Below are 16205 nucleotides of genomic sequence, written 5' to 3'. Positions count from 1 at the left end.
GCCATCTCTGGCAGCACTTCATTAATTACTGTAGCTGTTTAGTGTCCAGACTGAAAGCTGTGAGACCTGTAAAACAATTAGAAGGTTTCAAAGAGCTCTGTGAAATCGTGTACTTCACTCAAAGTCTCACTTGCTTTCAGAGAACTTGATTTTACTGCTTCTTGAATGTTTCTCCTGAAAAGACAATGCAGTGTCAACATTTATGTGCAAACCTTCTGTAGATTATTAATCACCCACTGATGTCAGAGAAGGTGTTAGCACAAATTAGTGTGCTTAAATATGATTTTTTGAGGCAACTGTTATTGGTATTAATTCCGTAAATTCCGAAGCTTTTTGTACAGTACTCACACTAGGCACATGCACTGTGAAGAAATTGAAGAAAGGCAAGTATTTTTTTCTTGATAAAGCACTTTTTTTTCCCTAAAAGGCTAACACAAAAAACAGCATTCAATAACTGTACTTTTTAGGTAACGTAAGTAATATATTATTGCCAATTAATTTGTCTTTGTATTTTACTAGAGAAAAGGCAATAAGAAGGATATTCTTTACATTGACACCAAAGTAATACACTGCCTGGCCTGCAAAAATGACTTCAAACTAATTAGCTATACTCATTATTCATCTGAAAACAAAGCATCCTCTCTGTTATTTGTTACAAACCAGAGTCGGCAGACTTGGTATGGATCTCTAAGGGACTCCTCCTTCCGTTGGACTGTGGACTTCCACAATACCACACAGCTGTTAAAATAAAGCTCAGCTGTGCAGCTTTGATGAATTAATGCCCTATGTTTTCACATAACATACCAAACCACTGTTTGATTCAGTAATACAGTATGCTGCCCGTTAACAGCTGACAAGCACACTCATGAATGCCTAGCACACCCACAGCTACCGAAAACCCCCTGAAGAAATCCATGTTGTTGTTTTATTTTTCAGCTTTCTTTCTTTGTTTTCACAAAGCTTTGCATTGTAACAACATTTGAACAGGTAATCTTGTTTAGTCTTTCAAATTGCTCAACAGGGATTAAAAATATTGTGAAACAGGTATCCAAAGAGATGTCTCTTCCCATCTTATACTGACAATGTGACAAACAAAATATAGTTACTCAATCTGTTTCTGACCTTAGATTCTACAACAGATGGTTCCAGACTTCAAGGAGAGCATGTTATTTTAATTGTCTTTCAATTGCAGAAAAGTAAGGAAAAGCTAAAACCATACCACACCTAAGAGGTTAGAAGGCAAAAAGAGCCATATTTTAAAGGTATCTATTATTTTCGTCTAGAACTTTTCTTTCAATGTTGTTGTTTTTTATAGGTGTTTGTTCTGTCAAAGTTACAGAGCCATGACACACATCGATAGGAAGATTTACATGAACAGCAAATACACAAAAAAAATCCCAAACTCTCCATATTCTAAATGAAAAGTGCAAAAAAATGAAAACAAATCCATGTTTAGTGAATTAGCCTCTATTTTAAATGAATAGGCAACAACAAATTTAGCTTCAAAATTACAGTTGAGTAACGTATCTGTTTCTGTTAATACACAGTTCTGCAACATGTGGATAATTCTGCTTGCCAACCAACAGGAGAAGTAAGATTCATACCAGAGCCACAGTGGCTCCTTAGATGGGATACCAGTCCATTGCAAGGGATTGACCCCCTGGAATGCTTGTTCCCATTCACACAGCGGGGTGGACTGTTGAAATTGGGGTAATGTGCTTTACTCAAGGGTAAACCAACAGAGTCTGCAGCAGGCATATAATCCACAACCCCCAACCCGCTAGTCATGAATCCAAAGGCTTACAAGCTGCACTATGCCACCACTAACAAACAGGGCATTGACGGATTTTAGCTCAAATATGTTATATATGCCAGAATGAGCTTTAGAGAAAGAACCCATAAAAATCTGCATATCTTGGTCATGGCACATGCGGCAAATATTCCAATTAGTCTGGGAATTCAGACAAGAAAAACGTCTGTACTGATCCCATATTTGCCCGTCATTGTTTTTGGCAACTATGGACACATTTGTGTGTGCTTGTTTTAAGGTGTTACTTTCCACCAATGCTATTGCTAACCACATGACTCCATTTATGAAAAGAAAATGAATAACAGGCTGTAAAGGCTCAGTGGAGCTATACAGTAGGTATTTCCTCAGATGGCCTGAAGGTAAAAGAACAATATTCAGCCCTCACACCACAACCTAATTATTGATCCATTTATCCAGAAAAAGTATACAGTTTTATTTACAGCAGGCTACCTGGGTCCAATGTTGTACATAAAAACCTAATGGTGTTTGCAGCAAGTCATAATTATTAAAGTAATATTAGGCAGATCTAAGCAAGCATTTTGTGTTAACAATGAATACAGCAGTAATTACAACTGCATTAACCAGACTCATCATTTTTGTAATTGAAGATAAAATAAATTTAAGGTAATGCAGGTCTGTGTTTATTAACAGTACAAAAAACTAAAAATCTAGACTAACAATGTATTTCTTTAACAGAGTTTCAGTATTTCAACACTGTGACAGAGACACAGCAACCAAACTGTTTGCCTTGCCTCAAACCTTGCCTCAGACACACAAACAAAGCAACACCACCCAGTGACACCATGCCAAAGGTTTTTGTTTTTACAGGCACATGTGATGAAATCATAAATTAAGAAAGAAAGTCATTTCTAACTATAAGGCATTGATTCCACAATTCCATCTCCTCCCCATTCCCCCACCTTTAGTCCCCTTTCATTATATATCCTGGTGGTGAAAAATGCAACACACCTACTAATTAAAACCAACAACAGCTTCAGAGCTCATTGGAGTTTTACCTGACATTTTGCCTTCCACCATCATTAACACTGACAGGTATATGTGTGAAAATGTATAAAAAGTGGAGGTTCTCACTGAGCTGACATGCAATAATCCAAAATCCCATGATTTTTTCTAACTTCTCTACATTGTTTTTAGACATAGTATCATTTCAAATCAGGCTTAAAACACAGAGGGGAAGATTTTTTATTTTTTTTATTTTGTGCTTTGTTTTGGTCTGTAGTATGATCACCTGATTGGAAACAACAGTGTCACCAACAAGAGGAATACGCCCCTTACTTTTATTTAAAGGGAAAGCCCCAATTTCTCAGAATAGTTTCTCAGACCAAATTCATTGACGTTATAGAAAAATTTTATAAATCAAATTAAGCACAAAATCGTGAAATTTGTGAAAGTACTGTAAGGCACCATGTTGTCCCAAACACCTGGTTTCGCCACGGGCTAGAGCAAGAGTTCCCACAAATTGTGATGTGATGCAGCCCTTCCTGCTCGCTAGTCACTGTAATAACTAATGTAATGTACGAGTTAATTAAGTCCAGGACGTGCAGTAGATATTTCACCACAGAAATGTTCCAACATGATCTGCATGCAGAGGTAACAAGTAAGTAGTATAATCCAATAGAAATCTTGCTCTCGACTTCAAGATGGTTTTGCTGTCTTGAAACTGAGAGTAATAGTTCTATTGGATTAAAAGAGATGTATTCGAAAGCCTGCTTGTTTACAATGTAATAGGACTGCTTCACCTCACCAGTTGTTTTTTTGCCTGTTCTGAATATGGTTATACAGGTTTTACAAATTACTGAGCACATTTTACTTTTATTGTGGCTTGAAATACACCGATCAATGCTGATTCTTTCTAACCTTGAAATATAAATAGCATGGCAGTTTCCCCTTAAGGTCCAAAACCATTATTGTTAGAAGTCACCCCAATAGTAGATTCATGTTTTAAAATAATTCAAACTCAAATTTGCTGACCTTCTTTTTTCTAGTGGCTAAAATCCAACAGGGAATAGCTTCATTATCTGAATTAAGGAGGTGAAAGAAAGCAGATTAGATTTCTGCTTTTGAAGGATATCCTATATTTAATAACCTGAAGACCACCCATTCAGTCAAATACACTACTAGTTGATTTATGCTGTAAGTATTTAACAATACTACAGTATATTAATCTTGAACAGGTAGTACCAAATCCTTACAAATGTATCATGTGTGTCATATTACAAACTTTAAGTGAAATTAAACATACACCATTAGGGTGTAGGTCTTAACTTACTGTACATGCTAGAAATCAGCAATGGCACACTGTACTCAGTTATGCTTCCCTGTTCAACATCCAATTCCCAACCTTCACTTTTACATCTGCACTCCACCCCATCCACAAACATCTACTGATCTCCATGTCTGAAATGTCATAGGTACACAATCTGTGATGGGGAGTTGTCAAAAGGGGAATGCACACAGCTGTCTGAACACCTATGACGTTGAGTGCATTGTAGTTAATTAATTCAACTTGACGTATACCAGAAATCCCTCTGACTGGCTAGGTAATGTAACATTTTAACAAGTATTACGAGTAAGGCTTCTGTTCACTGGACTCCAGATCTGTTATCGACATTACATATCTGCTGGAGTAAAAAATCATGGACAATCTGGAAAAAGCACACCTTCTAATGTATTCACCTCTTAATACAGAGGTGTGATCTGACTTACCTTAAGTCCTTGCTAGGTAGCAAACACCAAAACTAACTGCAGATTCTAAATAAAAAAGTATTAATTAAAAATAACACCAGTCGCTGCCTCATAAATGCTTTAGAATTCTACTCTGTAATCAAATTCATGATCAAAAACCCATCCAAACACCACCCATACGCTTTTAACCACAACTCTTTTTTTCTTGTTTTTCTCAAACCACAATGAAGAGAAAAAAGCTTGATATACCAATCTTTGTAAAGTCTTCTAGGTTTGTAAGAGTAATAATTGAGTTTTATCCTTACATACCATGATATCCTAATTCACTCAAATTGATACTGCTTACTGAAAGCATAATGCCAAAACCGTAGAATGACTGGGAATAGTTGGAACTATTAAAAGGTCAAACAAATCAAATAAAACAATGTCTTCCTCAAGTAATGTTAATTCTTTTCAAGTGTCAATTAATTATTCTTTAAAAAAACAATTTAAAAAGTACCTTATTAACCAATAGCACGGTTAACACTAGGAAACAAGAGCCCTACAAATTCAAGAAGGTCCAAAATCTGACCGGGACAGCCTCATATAAAATTCTCACACACATTCAAACATCCATCAGAACAGCTTAGCAGTGAATAACAAATTGCTTCCAACAAAGGTCTTCAAAATTAAAATGATGGAAAAGATTTTATTCCAGATTATTTGGGTATAGAATACAGTAGTACTATGTAGATATATTCTGTTCTGTTAAGCTACTGTTAAGGTATGTCATAAATTCTTTAGTTCAATTTTGCACTTTTTAATTTGTAGTTAACTTAAATAAATTTCTCTGCTTTAGTCAAAAATATATTTTACATGTTTCCTTTAAAAAGGAGCTCTTTAAAATCATCTGGAAGTCTCCAAACATTTTTAAACTATGGTATGATTATCTAATGTTAAACTTTACAAGCATATATTACTAGTCTCATTAAATTTAGGTCAAACATGATGATCCTCTTCTTCTAAAATGTATAAATATAAAATGCATAAAACAAAATATTGTACTGTTTTTTTAATATTTTAGCAGTGACAAAATCGTATTATATTATTTTTTCTTCTTTGTAATTAAGTAAAAATGAAACTATGCAGCAGACGCACAGATTTTATCTGTACTTATCTAATACACTATTTGCAGATATTATCCTGAAGTTTCCCCCTATAATTTGTCATGGTAGGAATTAAATATTTATAAAAAGGGGACTCTAAAACTAGTTAACTTTAAGTAAATCCCACAGACATTCAGCTAAAAAATTGAAAAGTATGATGCAAAATCACTGAAAGTGTACCTTATACCAATCATCCACAATACAGCTGTATTTCAATAAATGAATCACTTCAGTTATGTATTTTGGGAGAGACCAGTTTTAAAAAGACTGCACTTTCCTGACAGTTCTGATCACATTCATTAAAACTTGTTCCACTGTTGGCATAGACAATAGTAACCTGCAGACCAGCATTATTGTGGAAGACTAAAAATATAATAATTAAATATCTCTTTCTGAAAAATAGAAAATACATTATATAACGTCAAGAAAAAGCCCTAAGCTTTTCTAACAATAAGGAAATACTTTCTATGCTAAATTGTATAAACTATTCTTAATATTATGTATCATCCTCTTAAATGAAAACCTTTGCCACTGGCTTCTATCCATAAGGAAAATTAAGGTAAACCTTTGACTATAATAAATTAAAGTAAAATGAACTCTCATTTTAGTTACTTTTATTTACTTAAGCATTGAACCTGTGCATTATTTTTGAAATATTTTTATATGAAAACCCACCTGAATATTTGTGGGTAATTGAAGCTAAATATATACTTTTCTCAAAACACATGGAATCATACACACTATGTCCCACCGTACTGGCTAAAAAAAAAGATACTGAAAGCAAAACCTAGAGTAAAACTTTACATACTCATATGCAAACAGAAATTCTATTCCACCTCTGCTATGCTGAGTGCAAATGACAGAATAAAATGTAAAAGTTATAAAGACCCAAGGTCTGTGTGCTTTCTGAAGCGACGAAGAGGAAGCAGACGGACACATGGCAAAAGCAATGAAAAAAAAAGATGTCACCTACCTTCTTCTGATACCACACTACAGCATCTCTCACTTTGGACGCCATTTACATGCCAGGGGTCACCACACAGGTCATTTTAAGCTGAAAAACAAAGGGAAGTGAGAAGCCCGTCAGTTCTGTATCTCGTGCTCCTGCACCCTGGCAGCTCTTTAAATCCTTGTTTCACCTGCCCAGCAGGTAAGCTTACTCACCGATATTACACACCCCCTCATTAATACCAAAGAAGGAAGCCTCCTAGGCATACCTACTGTATGGGTTCTCTGTGCCTCACAGAGAGCCTTGTTACTTCCTTGGCCAAACCAGAGTGGAGAAAACTGTGACACCACTGTATTTAGAAACTCTACACTCTTAAATTACTTACTGTTCCTGTTAAAGCACAGACGTTTCAGAACACAGCATAAAACACAACGTAAAGCTCTGTTAACTGTACCATTGTATTGGTTCCATGGTGCTTAAATAAGGGCATCTCGATTGAGAACCTTTTGCTAAATGCAGGGCTTATTCTGATTTCTCCCCACACATCTGGATGCCCCTCATCTGCTCCCAACTAAATTTTATAGAAATTCCATGTCATGAATGTGGTCATGTGATGCGTTTTCTTTAGAGTGCCAGTGATGCATCCTTTTAGAAAACACATGCTAACACAGAAATGTGTCATGAAACAATAGGAGAAGCCAGCCATCTGCAGATCAAATGTGCATATGTAGTTCATTTTGTAGGTCCTTAAAATCAATCTGTGACCAAATTAAAGGTTTTTACCTACTGGCCAGCCAGCATAGTATGAATGGGGTATCAAATGTTTTCACCAAAGACATGCTGACATTTAAGCCAGAGCAAGATTCTTGAAGATTGTGGGTAGTTCTAAGATCCTTTACTTGCATTAAGACTTCCTTTCTAATGCTTCATCTTTTTGACTGCATCATCGTAAGATCTTTGTGCCACATCAAAAATAATGTGCAGAGAGTATTGTAACACCTTCTAAGTATAGCTCAGAATATACTGAATGACATTTACAGTACTAAAATAATATACTTCTGCTGGAACATTCAAGCTCTTCAGGTTTCTGTAACTTCAGTGTTTTAAACACTTCAACGTACCAAACATACAGTACAAACCCCAGGTTTCTGGCCTTCATCCACAGGCCGTTTAATAGGCAGCCAATAAGTCATCAACATCTAAAGACCTGTAACCATTTAATTGTGATGTGTTAAATGGGTGAGTTGTTAAATTCAGTCATTTTGATTTAAAAACTAGAAAGACTCTTCAGCCCCCAAGGACCAGAGCTCATTTAATTGAACGCATTACTTGTTTAATTGCTATACAACTATCAATAACTTTCAAGTCTTCCTAATCTTTCAATAACAGGTGATTTAGGAAGACTTGCTGAAAGAGAGTTTCTAAGACTAAGGTTGGAGATGCCTGGTATAGACTATGAATAATACCCACTGCTCTAAAATCCTAATTATACTGTACATATGTACATGTACACATTACATTACATACATTGATACCTATCAATATTTAATATAACTATTATAAAGAGATTACAGCGATGGGCTTCCTCAGTGCCATGTCTCCATGCCCTTTGGCCATCTCTCAAAAACCAAAGATATCAAAAGGACCATTAAAAAATATCTACTAAAGCACTACTTTGTATTTCACACAGTAAATGCAGTACCTCACTCACAGTATTGAGTCATCCCTAGTTGCCACTGTTTTCCATCACACCTGGAGCAACACAGCCACTTGGCATCTATTCCATGAAAATCACACCCTTGCAGGTAAAACACCCCACCAGTAAACACAGATAAATTAAAGAGGTAGACTGGGAAACACAGTATTGATTTTAAATAAAAAGAATAAAAAATCATGCCTACATACAATTCCCATAAACACACATTATAGCAATGCATGTAAACATGGTAAGACGTTGAAAAATGTCATATTGGTAATGCAAATGGCACTGGAAACTACTATTTCAGAAACTTTAGATAATGAAAGCGAGATAACATTCTTGGTTTACAATACTTCCCACAGTACTAAAATAAGCAAAACGTCCTTCAGTAGGCTTAGATTTATATTGCCTCCCTAAACATAGTGTTGTGAACAAGTAACGTCTAGCATCAAGATGCATTTCATTTTAACACAAAATGTAGCGCTTAATGACTAAACTATTTTAGATCCAAAAATACAAAAAGTATGAAAAGTCTCTTTCATCAAATGTTTTAATCCACTCTGAGAATATTAAAAAAGAAAATAAAAAATGCATTCCACAAAACTGCACCCTTAAACTTACTGGCCAACATGCAAACTAGGGAAAGAAAAGGAGGAAACTGTGAGCACATTTGGCAAGAGCTTTAACAGTAACTTAAGAGGATAGTGCTGCAGACTTGAATGTCAAACACACAAAACAGCACAGTAAACTGGTATGAACTGCTGTTTAATTTGTTTGGTAAGAAACACATCTGTGTCTGGTATCACAGTGCAGCTGTAGACAGCACATTCCAATCAATGCTCTGAAGGATTTCCCACGTACCATTACAAATACTGAGATCACTGCAGAACTACCCTTACAGTACGCTAACTCATCGAGTTTTTTAAGGTAATTTATTTTTTTAATAATTGCTGACTGGGACAATTTGTGGTCACTTATTTGTGGTCACCTTCTACACTAGGTGTCATTTACGCACTATCCAAGCATTTGTGCAAGAGTTGGACAAAATTACGATCTGAGTAAGATTTATTCATCGATTTCACAGGAAAAAGAACAACTTCACTGAGGATGCATGAGCAAGGAGGTGTCCGTATTGAGCATATGGATACACACAAGATGAGCAATAATGGCAACGTTCATCATAAGCACATCAATACATTTAAATAGATTGAAAATCAGCTGTCAGATGTCAGACTTTAGTTGCTTTCCATAATCAAAGTGCTGTGGACATTTTCTACTCATTTCTACTCAGCTCCTTGGTAAGTACTGCACAGTGTTAGCCAGCACTCTTTCTCCCTACACATTTCTGTGACAGCACAGAGGTAAAGAGTCTTCTCGTATAGTTTTTATAGCTATAAAAATCATAAATAATGTGCTTCTCTTTTAAACCATCCTATAATCCGATTTTAATCTATCCAGACCCATTTAAATAATTTAAAATATATACAGTATTGTAATTTACTACTAATTTAGTAATGACATATCATTTTGCTTACTGAATTCTTCAACCCTGGTGAACTTCAAGTTTTAGGCCAATAATGTGATGAAACAGAACAATAATAAAGTGCAGGAACCAAATTCACATCCCAGGCTTGTCTGCTTCTGCTAGCTGAAGTTATTCTCACAAAGATATCTTGTTTAAAAGAACTGAACCTAAACACCAACTCCAACAAGAACCTTTAGTTAGCAAAATGTTTCTATACACATACTGTACTCCAAAAGGGAAAATCAGAAAGAAGAAACAAATTTGACCAGCTACCTCCATTTTTTGAAGGGGTAAATGTGAAGCAGATTCTTTCAGTAGAACAGATCATTCAAAATCAAAAACTGCAACATATTATTAATGACACCTGATGGGGAACATTAAAGACGAGACATCCCTCAGCACACGGCACATGGACTACAAGCTGGACTACAATAAATATTTTTTTCTTTACTTAGAGACCTTTTAAATCTCTGTTATGCTTCCTAGAAAATACAGTAAAAAGCAATAGACTGCCATTCTAAATTACTGTGTTCTCAGTAGTCTGCTTTGTCCCAGAAAATAATTAATATTTGACAGGGTGATAAAGCACAGCAGAGCTTATACAGACACAACACAGCATTCCTCATAATACAATACTATAAAGTAGTAACACAGCATTGATTAAAAAAAAAGATGCATTCAATTCCACAATTCACAGTCAGCAAGGAATATGAATTATGCGATGTTTTGTAAGTTGTGGTTCTGATGCCAAAATATTGCAGGTAACCAAATTATTTAAAAGGTTTTTTCATTAAGATGTGTCACGTTCTGGCCATTTTTTAATGTAGTCTAAATTCTTTGGGGTCAAGAAGATTTCAATTTAAAGTGACTTTACTAATTTAATAGTGTTTCTGGAGCTTAATTAGAGCTTTTGAAATGTTTCTTTGAACTGTATATGAAAGGCTCAGGTATATTTTAATTTTGAGTAGGGAGCTGCATCAGCATGCGTAGGCTGCTAAGGTACAGGTAAAGCTTTATTCCATGTTGAAAGAAAAGAAAAGAAACACAAAAGGGCAAATAATTTGTATAACGGTTCAGTTTTCTAAAATACTTTTAAAGCGGGATCTTTAAATGTCCTTTTTCAAAGGAGTCTGATCGAGTAGCAACACTCAAGCAGTCGCCAGCTAGCAACAACTAAGTGGCTTATCGTAGGGAGAGTGATTCCACCATGTCCAGTTACCATTTGCTTATTGGCATTGTACATTCAAACCACCTTAAGACTTTGATGAGTTTCAATGTTACTTCTCTATGCCCAGTTTGCCATTTCATTAACATGAACAGCAATACTGTGCTTCAGGTTAACTGAACAGTGAACAAGGCTCAGATAACCTGTTTTAGGCCAAAGTGAGAGGCAGGTGTACTGAGCATCATACTGCATCACACTGCAGTTAACATCAACATTATTTGTCCAGTCAGGCTGTGGCCTGGTTATCTCCTTATGGAGATTTTAATCACATTAGAAAAAATATTTAAACAATTTTAATGTCATCTAAAAAATTACTAACTAATGTTGTTGGATTATGATTCACAAACAGTAGAGTTAGTGGTCTGATGGCATTTGATGGCAATACTGTTAAGGAATAAGTAAGGGTTTAAGGTACTGTGAATGCTTCGTTGTGTAAAAGGGATTTTGTGGTTTTATTTCTTAAACATAAAACAGAAGAGACACTTTAATATTGCTTCAAGCAATTGTCAATGGTCAATGTTTGCAACAGCCTTCCTGTCACAATACTGAAGACAGCCTTATAATATAAGTATAGAAAAAATCTATATCGTGACCAAAATCAAACAGGACATAACTGAAGTGTTTTTCTTTTTTCAGAAAAAAATAAATAATTAAAAGGCCTACAGTTCAAGTTCAATTGCACCAATATCTATGCATCACTAAGTGCTCAAACTAAATATTACACAACCAGAAAAGAAACAAACTCCAGGTCTATTTCTGGACACAGGAAACACCCATCTTGCTGAAGAAGTGCTGATCGTTGTCAGATTACTGCCTGTGTGCTCTCATTACTCACAAGGCTATTGGACTCTTTGCAGGAGTGATGAAAAGGGGAAGAAAGCCTCCCAGAACCTTGGTTAATTTAACAATTCTGTCGTTCAACATCACACCTAAATAACTCTCCTCACAATGCTGAAAAAACCTGCAGCAGTCTCTGAGGCTTTGGGAAGAGAAAGAGCAACCAAGCCCCAACACAGTTTTTTTCTTTCAAGGGCAGGCCTGAACACAGTCCCTGTGGTAAGTGGGGACATTGTTTAAATTTTCTACACGCCTACGATGCGTACCAGGTACCGTAAAACAGGGGAGACATTCATTTCTGTCCTTTCCACCTTCAGGAACAAACTGTGAAATGTGCTTATCTGAGGAGCTGGTTTGGTTCAATCCAGTCTGCCTTCAACCAAATCTGCTCCAGTCTTGGACTGGAAAAGGGGAATCGGTGCCACACAGATGGAGGATTATGAAAATGGAGAGAATCAGGAAATTGATTGGGCAGATTAATCAATAAGTAAAATTATAATCATAAACCCCCCAATTTGAAAGGCTTTTTGCCAAAGGATTTTGTTAGTCGTATAGTTAGAGGCATGTGAATTATTTTTTTCTCGCGCACATCTTTGGTGAAAAGAGTAATAATTCAGGCTCACTTGGTTAAACAAATATTTATTAACAGTGACAGTGACACACACTACATACTACATAAACATACAACTCACAAGTTCCTCTGGTTACAAGTTTACAGACAAGGCATTTCAAAGACTTACATTTAGACCACCCAGAAATACCCCAAACTGCTACCAAGTATTTGACACTTTAATAATCCCTACAGAGGCCATAAGAAATGATAAGCTACCTTCTAAACTAAATATAATACAACCTGCAGTTAAATCTCTCTCTCTGTAAACTATAATGCCACAAAATAAATGGGACACCATATGTGAATTGTCTCCCTGTTCTACAATGCAAGGAGAGGCCATTTTTAACCGAGGGAATCCACTCATGAGGTTTGATGTTTCTTTTCTATGCCCAGTTAGCCGTTTCATTAACATGGACTGTAATACTGTAGACTATACTCATACTGAATTCATACCGCACTTCAGGCTAACTGAACAGTGAACAGAGGCAGGAAAGCACATCCAAATTTCCTAAAAACTACAGATCGGCAAGCTCTCTTGACAAGGTTCAAATATTTACTGTACAGTAGCTCCAATCTGGTCTTTTCAGATGATCTCGAACAAAGACCTCTCACCTGGCACACACTTTATGTTCTGTCTAAATCAACTTAATTAAGAACTTAATCAACTAAGGTAAACCAAGGTAAACGTACGATTGCTTTGATCACTGAATCTGGGCCCCCAACATCTCAGCAAGCACCCCCTTTGTTTTGAAGCTAGAAATGTTTACACTACCAGGTGTTACGCATTGATTCAAAATTCTTTTGAGACACATCCATTGTCACCTACAACTGTAACAATTCTGTACCCACAAGAAACCCCAAATCATTAACTATGTTACCCTGAAGTGCCACTACCCACTGGTGAGTGGAACACAGTGGGTAACCACTGCTGACGGCCCTAACTGATGTCATGGGCAGAGAGAACGGATCGGTTTGGTTTGTCTTGCCAAACAAAAGAGAAGACTGAGACAGTAACCAGACATGCTGTCCACAGCAATATCCGGTGGTGTGGATGGATAGGGAATGATAATGAACCCAGACGAAACCCCATGATTAAGACATGAACACTACTGCAGTCACGTGCCATTGCGCTGAGTACTGCAGGTTCAGAAGACGTAAAAGAAAGAAATGTACCTAACCACGCTGCAAAAAAACAACAGCAACAGCATCAAGTGTAAAGAGGAAGAAGTTACTGAGGCACAGCCTTTTAAGCTTCCCTCAAACAACTTCATGCGTGAAGAGTACCAGGTTGTTCTTAGCAGTTAGCCCATGTAATATGAAAGTTCACCAGTCTCTCTGGTTCAAAGTAAAACAGGAATCTAATTTTCCTACTGAACTCTGTAAGTATGTGAACACTCCTAAAACAACATCCAACTCATTTAACACCCTCTACAGTACACATCAGAAAGCAAACAAGGACAGTATCTTTCTGTATATTGAGTACTGTATATAGTGCCTCCATAGCTGCTGAATGAGGTACAGTTCTGTACCCTCCAGTTCAGTCCCTGAGGCTCTGGGTCCCATACTCAGAACACAGCCAACAGCAACATATTCCTCCAGTACATTTGTTTCCCAGTCTTTCCTACTGTATAAGCTTGTGCTATCCACCGAAACCTGTCAAACATTCTCTTAAACTTATACATTACTTTTACATCACTGATTAATAGAAATATTAGTAGACTCTGGAAGTGATTCACACCTATTTCTGCACAAATAAGGAGCAAATGTGTGTGTCTGTCTGTGTTTGTGCCCTGTGACGCCCATTGCCTATTGCCTGTTGCTTGCCAGGGTAGGCTCCAGCTCCCCTGCAACCCGATACTGGATAAAAAATGGATGGATGCACATACTTTATAAAGTGACTTTTTTTAATCAAAAGCTTGATTGCTAAAACTGAAAACATTTATGGAACAAAGTTAAATGGAAACAAAGTCGGCAAAGAAGAATCAAAGGAACTGAGTGATTGTTATTAGGAATTTTGATGTATGGTAAATTGGATGAACGTGTCTGCTAAACAAGGAAACAATAATATCAAACCACGCTTGCAAATTATTGTGTTGAGAATAAATCGGAGAATAATTCTTCAAGAGGGGCCAAAGGATTTGAGCTGTTTCCTCTGTGTGCAGCAATCACTCATCTGAAGCTTATACAATACGGGGCCCTGTCTCTTTTAATTATACCACTTTTCAATCTGGAGCCAAAATATGTCCAGGCAGATAACCTAACCATCTTTGCAAGAAGGAAAAGGTCATCAGTCTTTTCTGACGCACCTGATTAAACCTATAATATTGTTTTATTGAATATAATAAAAGTCAACAATTCCATCCAGGTGCACATTTAAAGATGCCTGCGGTGCCTCCGGGTACTGACGTAATTCTGAAACTCACAGTGTCTTTTTATTTTAGGTTTCTTATATTCATGGTGTTAAGCTATGACACATGGTCCCACCCCTACAGCTCACAATTCAAGAGAGCTGTGAGGATCAGTTACTATAGTGAAGAATGTTGACCTCCTTACATAAAACAGAATCCAGTAACAGAAAAACGGAGCAGTAGTGTGGAGTAGTAGTTAAGGCTCTGGACTGGAGAGCTGTGGTTTCAAATCCTGTGTGGGATTTGACTGTTGGGTCCTTAAACAAGATATTTCACTCAAATTGCACTAACATAGGCCCTGCTGTATAAATGGGTCCCAAGGACATTATTGAAAAAGGATTTCTTTTCAACAGACTTTTACTTGGATAAATAATTAAAATAAAAATCAATGCAGAACAAAATTAGTTTTACAGTAAAACCTGAAAATGCTGTCCAGCTGTTGGGTATCAAACAGCTTTGATTGTTTTCTGTGATACTAAACTAATATAATGGTCCCAGTCAGACAGAACAAAATCCGGCCACCATAATAAAAATGAAAGGTTGATACTCAGGGGTTCATGGAGCTGGTACACAGCTATTGTATGTTAATTAAAGGAAAAAATAAACACTGATTTTTGTTTTACATTTTCAAGATAAAGATACATCTGACTTATCAGGGAAGAGTACTTACCTATAGTATTCAAAGAAAGGCCTGCTGCTAAAAATTGACACATTGCAGTGACAGTACACCTTCATGTCTCATAGGCAGTGTTAAAGTATATATGGCCTGTCGCCAGTGGTTCTCTTTACTTAGGATAAAGATTGCATTTTTTTCACAGGGCTTTGCATCACAGTTTTTAATTCATAGCAATATAATTCTAAAGTGCAGTTTCACAAAAGTAGCAAAGCATTTTATGAAGTGGGAAGTTGGTTGGATACCTTATGCAAAGTAATATTCATTCAGCTACCATGACTAAGGGAGTCTGCAGAATGACGCTGTAAAAGCACATCATTACAGCATGAGGCCAGAGCAGGCCTCTGACCAGACCAACTATTAAACTAATTGGCCCTTCTGCGACATGCACAGTACTTCTTGGAAAGTAGCTGTACAGTAAGTACCAGTGGCCACAGTTTACGGAATATGTCATGATGGGCACCTCAGCAACATGCTGTCAGGATAAGTCATGTAGGCACTCCCTACCTTCATTTTACATAAGGTATTTTAAATAAGCTATTAGTAATAATTAATAATTGCTTATACTTATATACTTATATAGCGCTTTTCTGGACACTCCACTCAAACCGCTTT

General features: G+C 36.5%; 1 protein-coding gene across 3 annotated transcripts in view; it reads right to left on the bottom strand.

Moving 5' to 3' along the window:
- The window catches only part of phtf2 (putative homeodomain transcription factor 2), a 100828-nt gene that overhangs the window by 57866 nt on the left and 26757 nt on the right, over positions 1-16205 (bottom strand). For all 3 annotated transcript variants that reach the window (XM_088644979.1, XM_088644981.1, XM_088644980.1), the window contains exon 2: positions 6635-6715. In XM_088644979.1, the coding sequence (XP_088501105.1) occupies positions 6635-6679 (45 nt within the window). In that variant the 5' untranslated portion in view covers positions 6680-6715. The remainder of the gene's footprint in view (positions 1-6634; positions 6716-16205) is intronic.

This window comes from Lepisosteus platostomus, chromosome 9 (genome assembly GCF_059453375.1).
Source record: "Lepisosteus platostomus isolate fLepPlt1 chromosome 9, fLepPlt1.hap1, whole genome shotgun sequence".
NCBI lineage: Eukaryota > Metazoa > Chordata > Actinopteri > Semionotiformes > Lepisosteidae > Lepisosteus > Lepisosteus platostomus.
The sequence above is the reverse complement of the archived record's forward strand: the minus strand, read 5'-3'. Positions and strand labels throughout refer to the sequence as shown.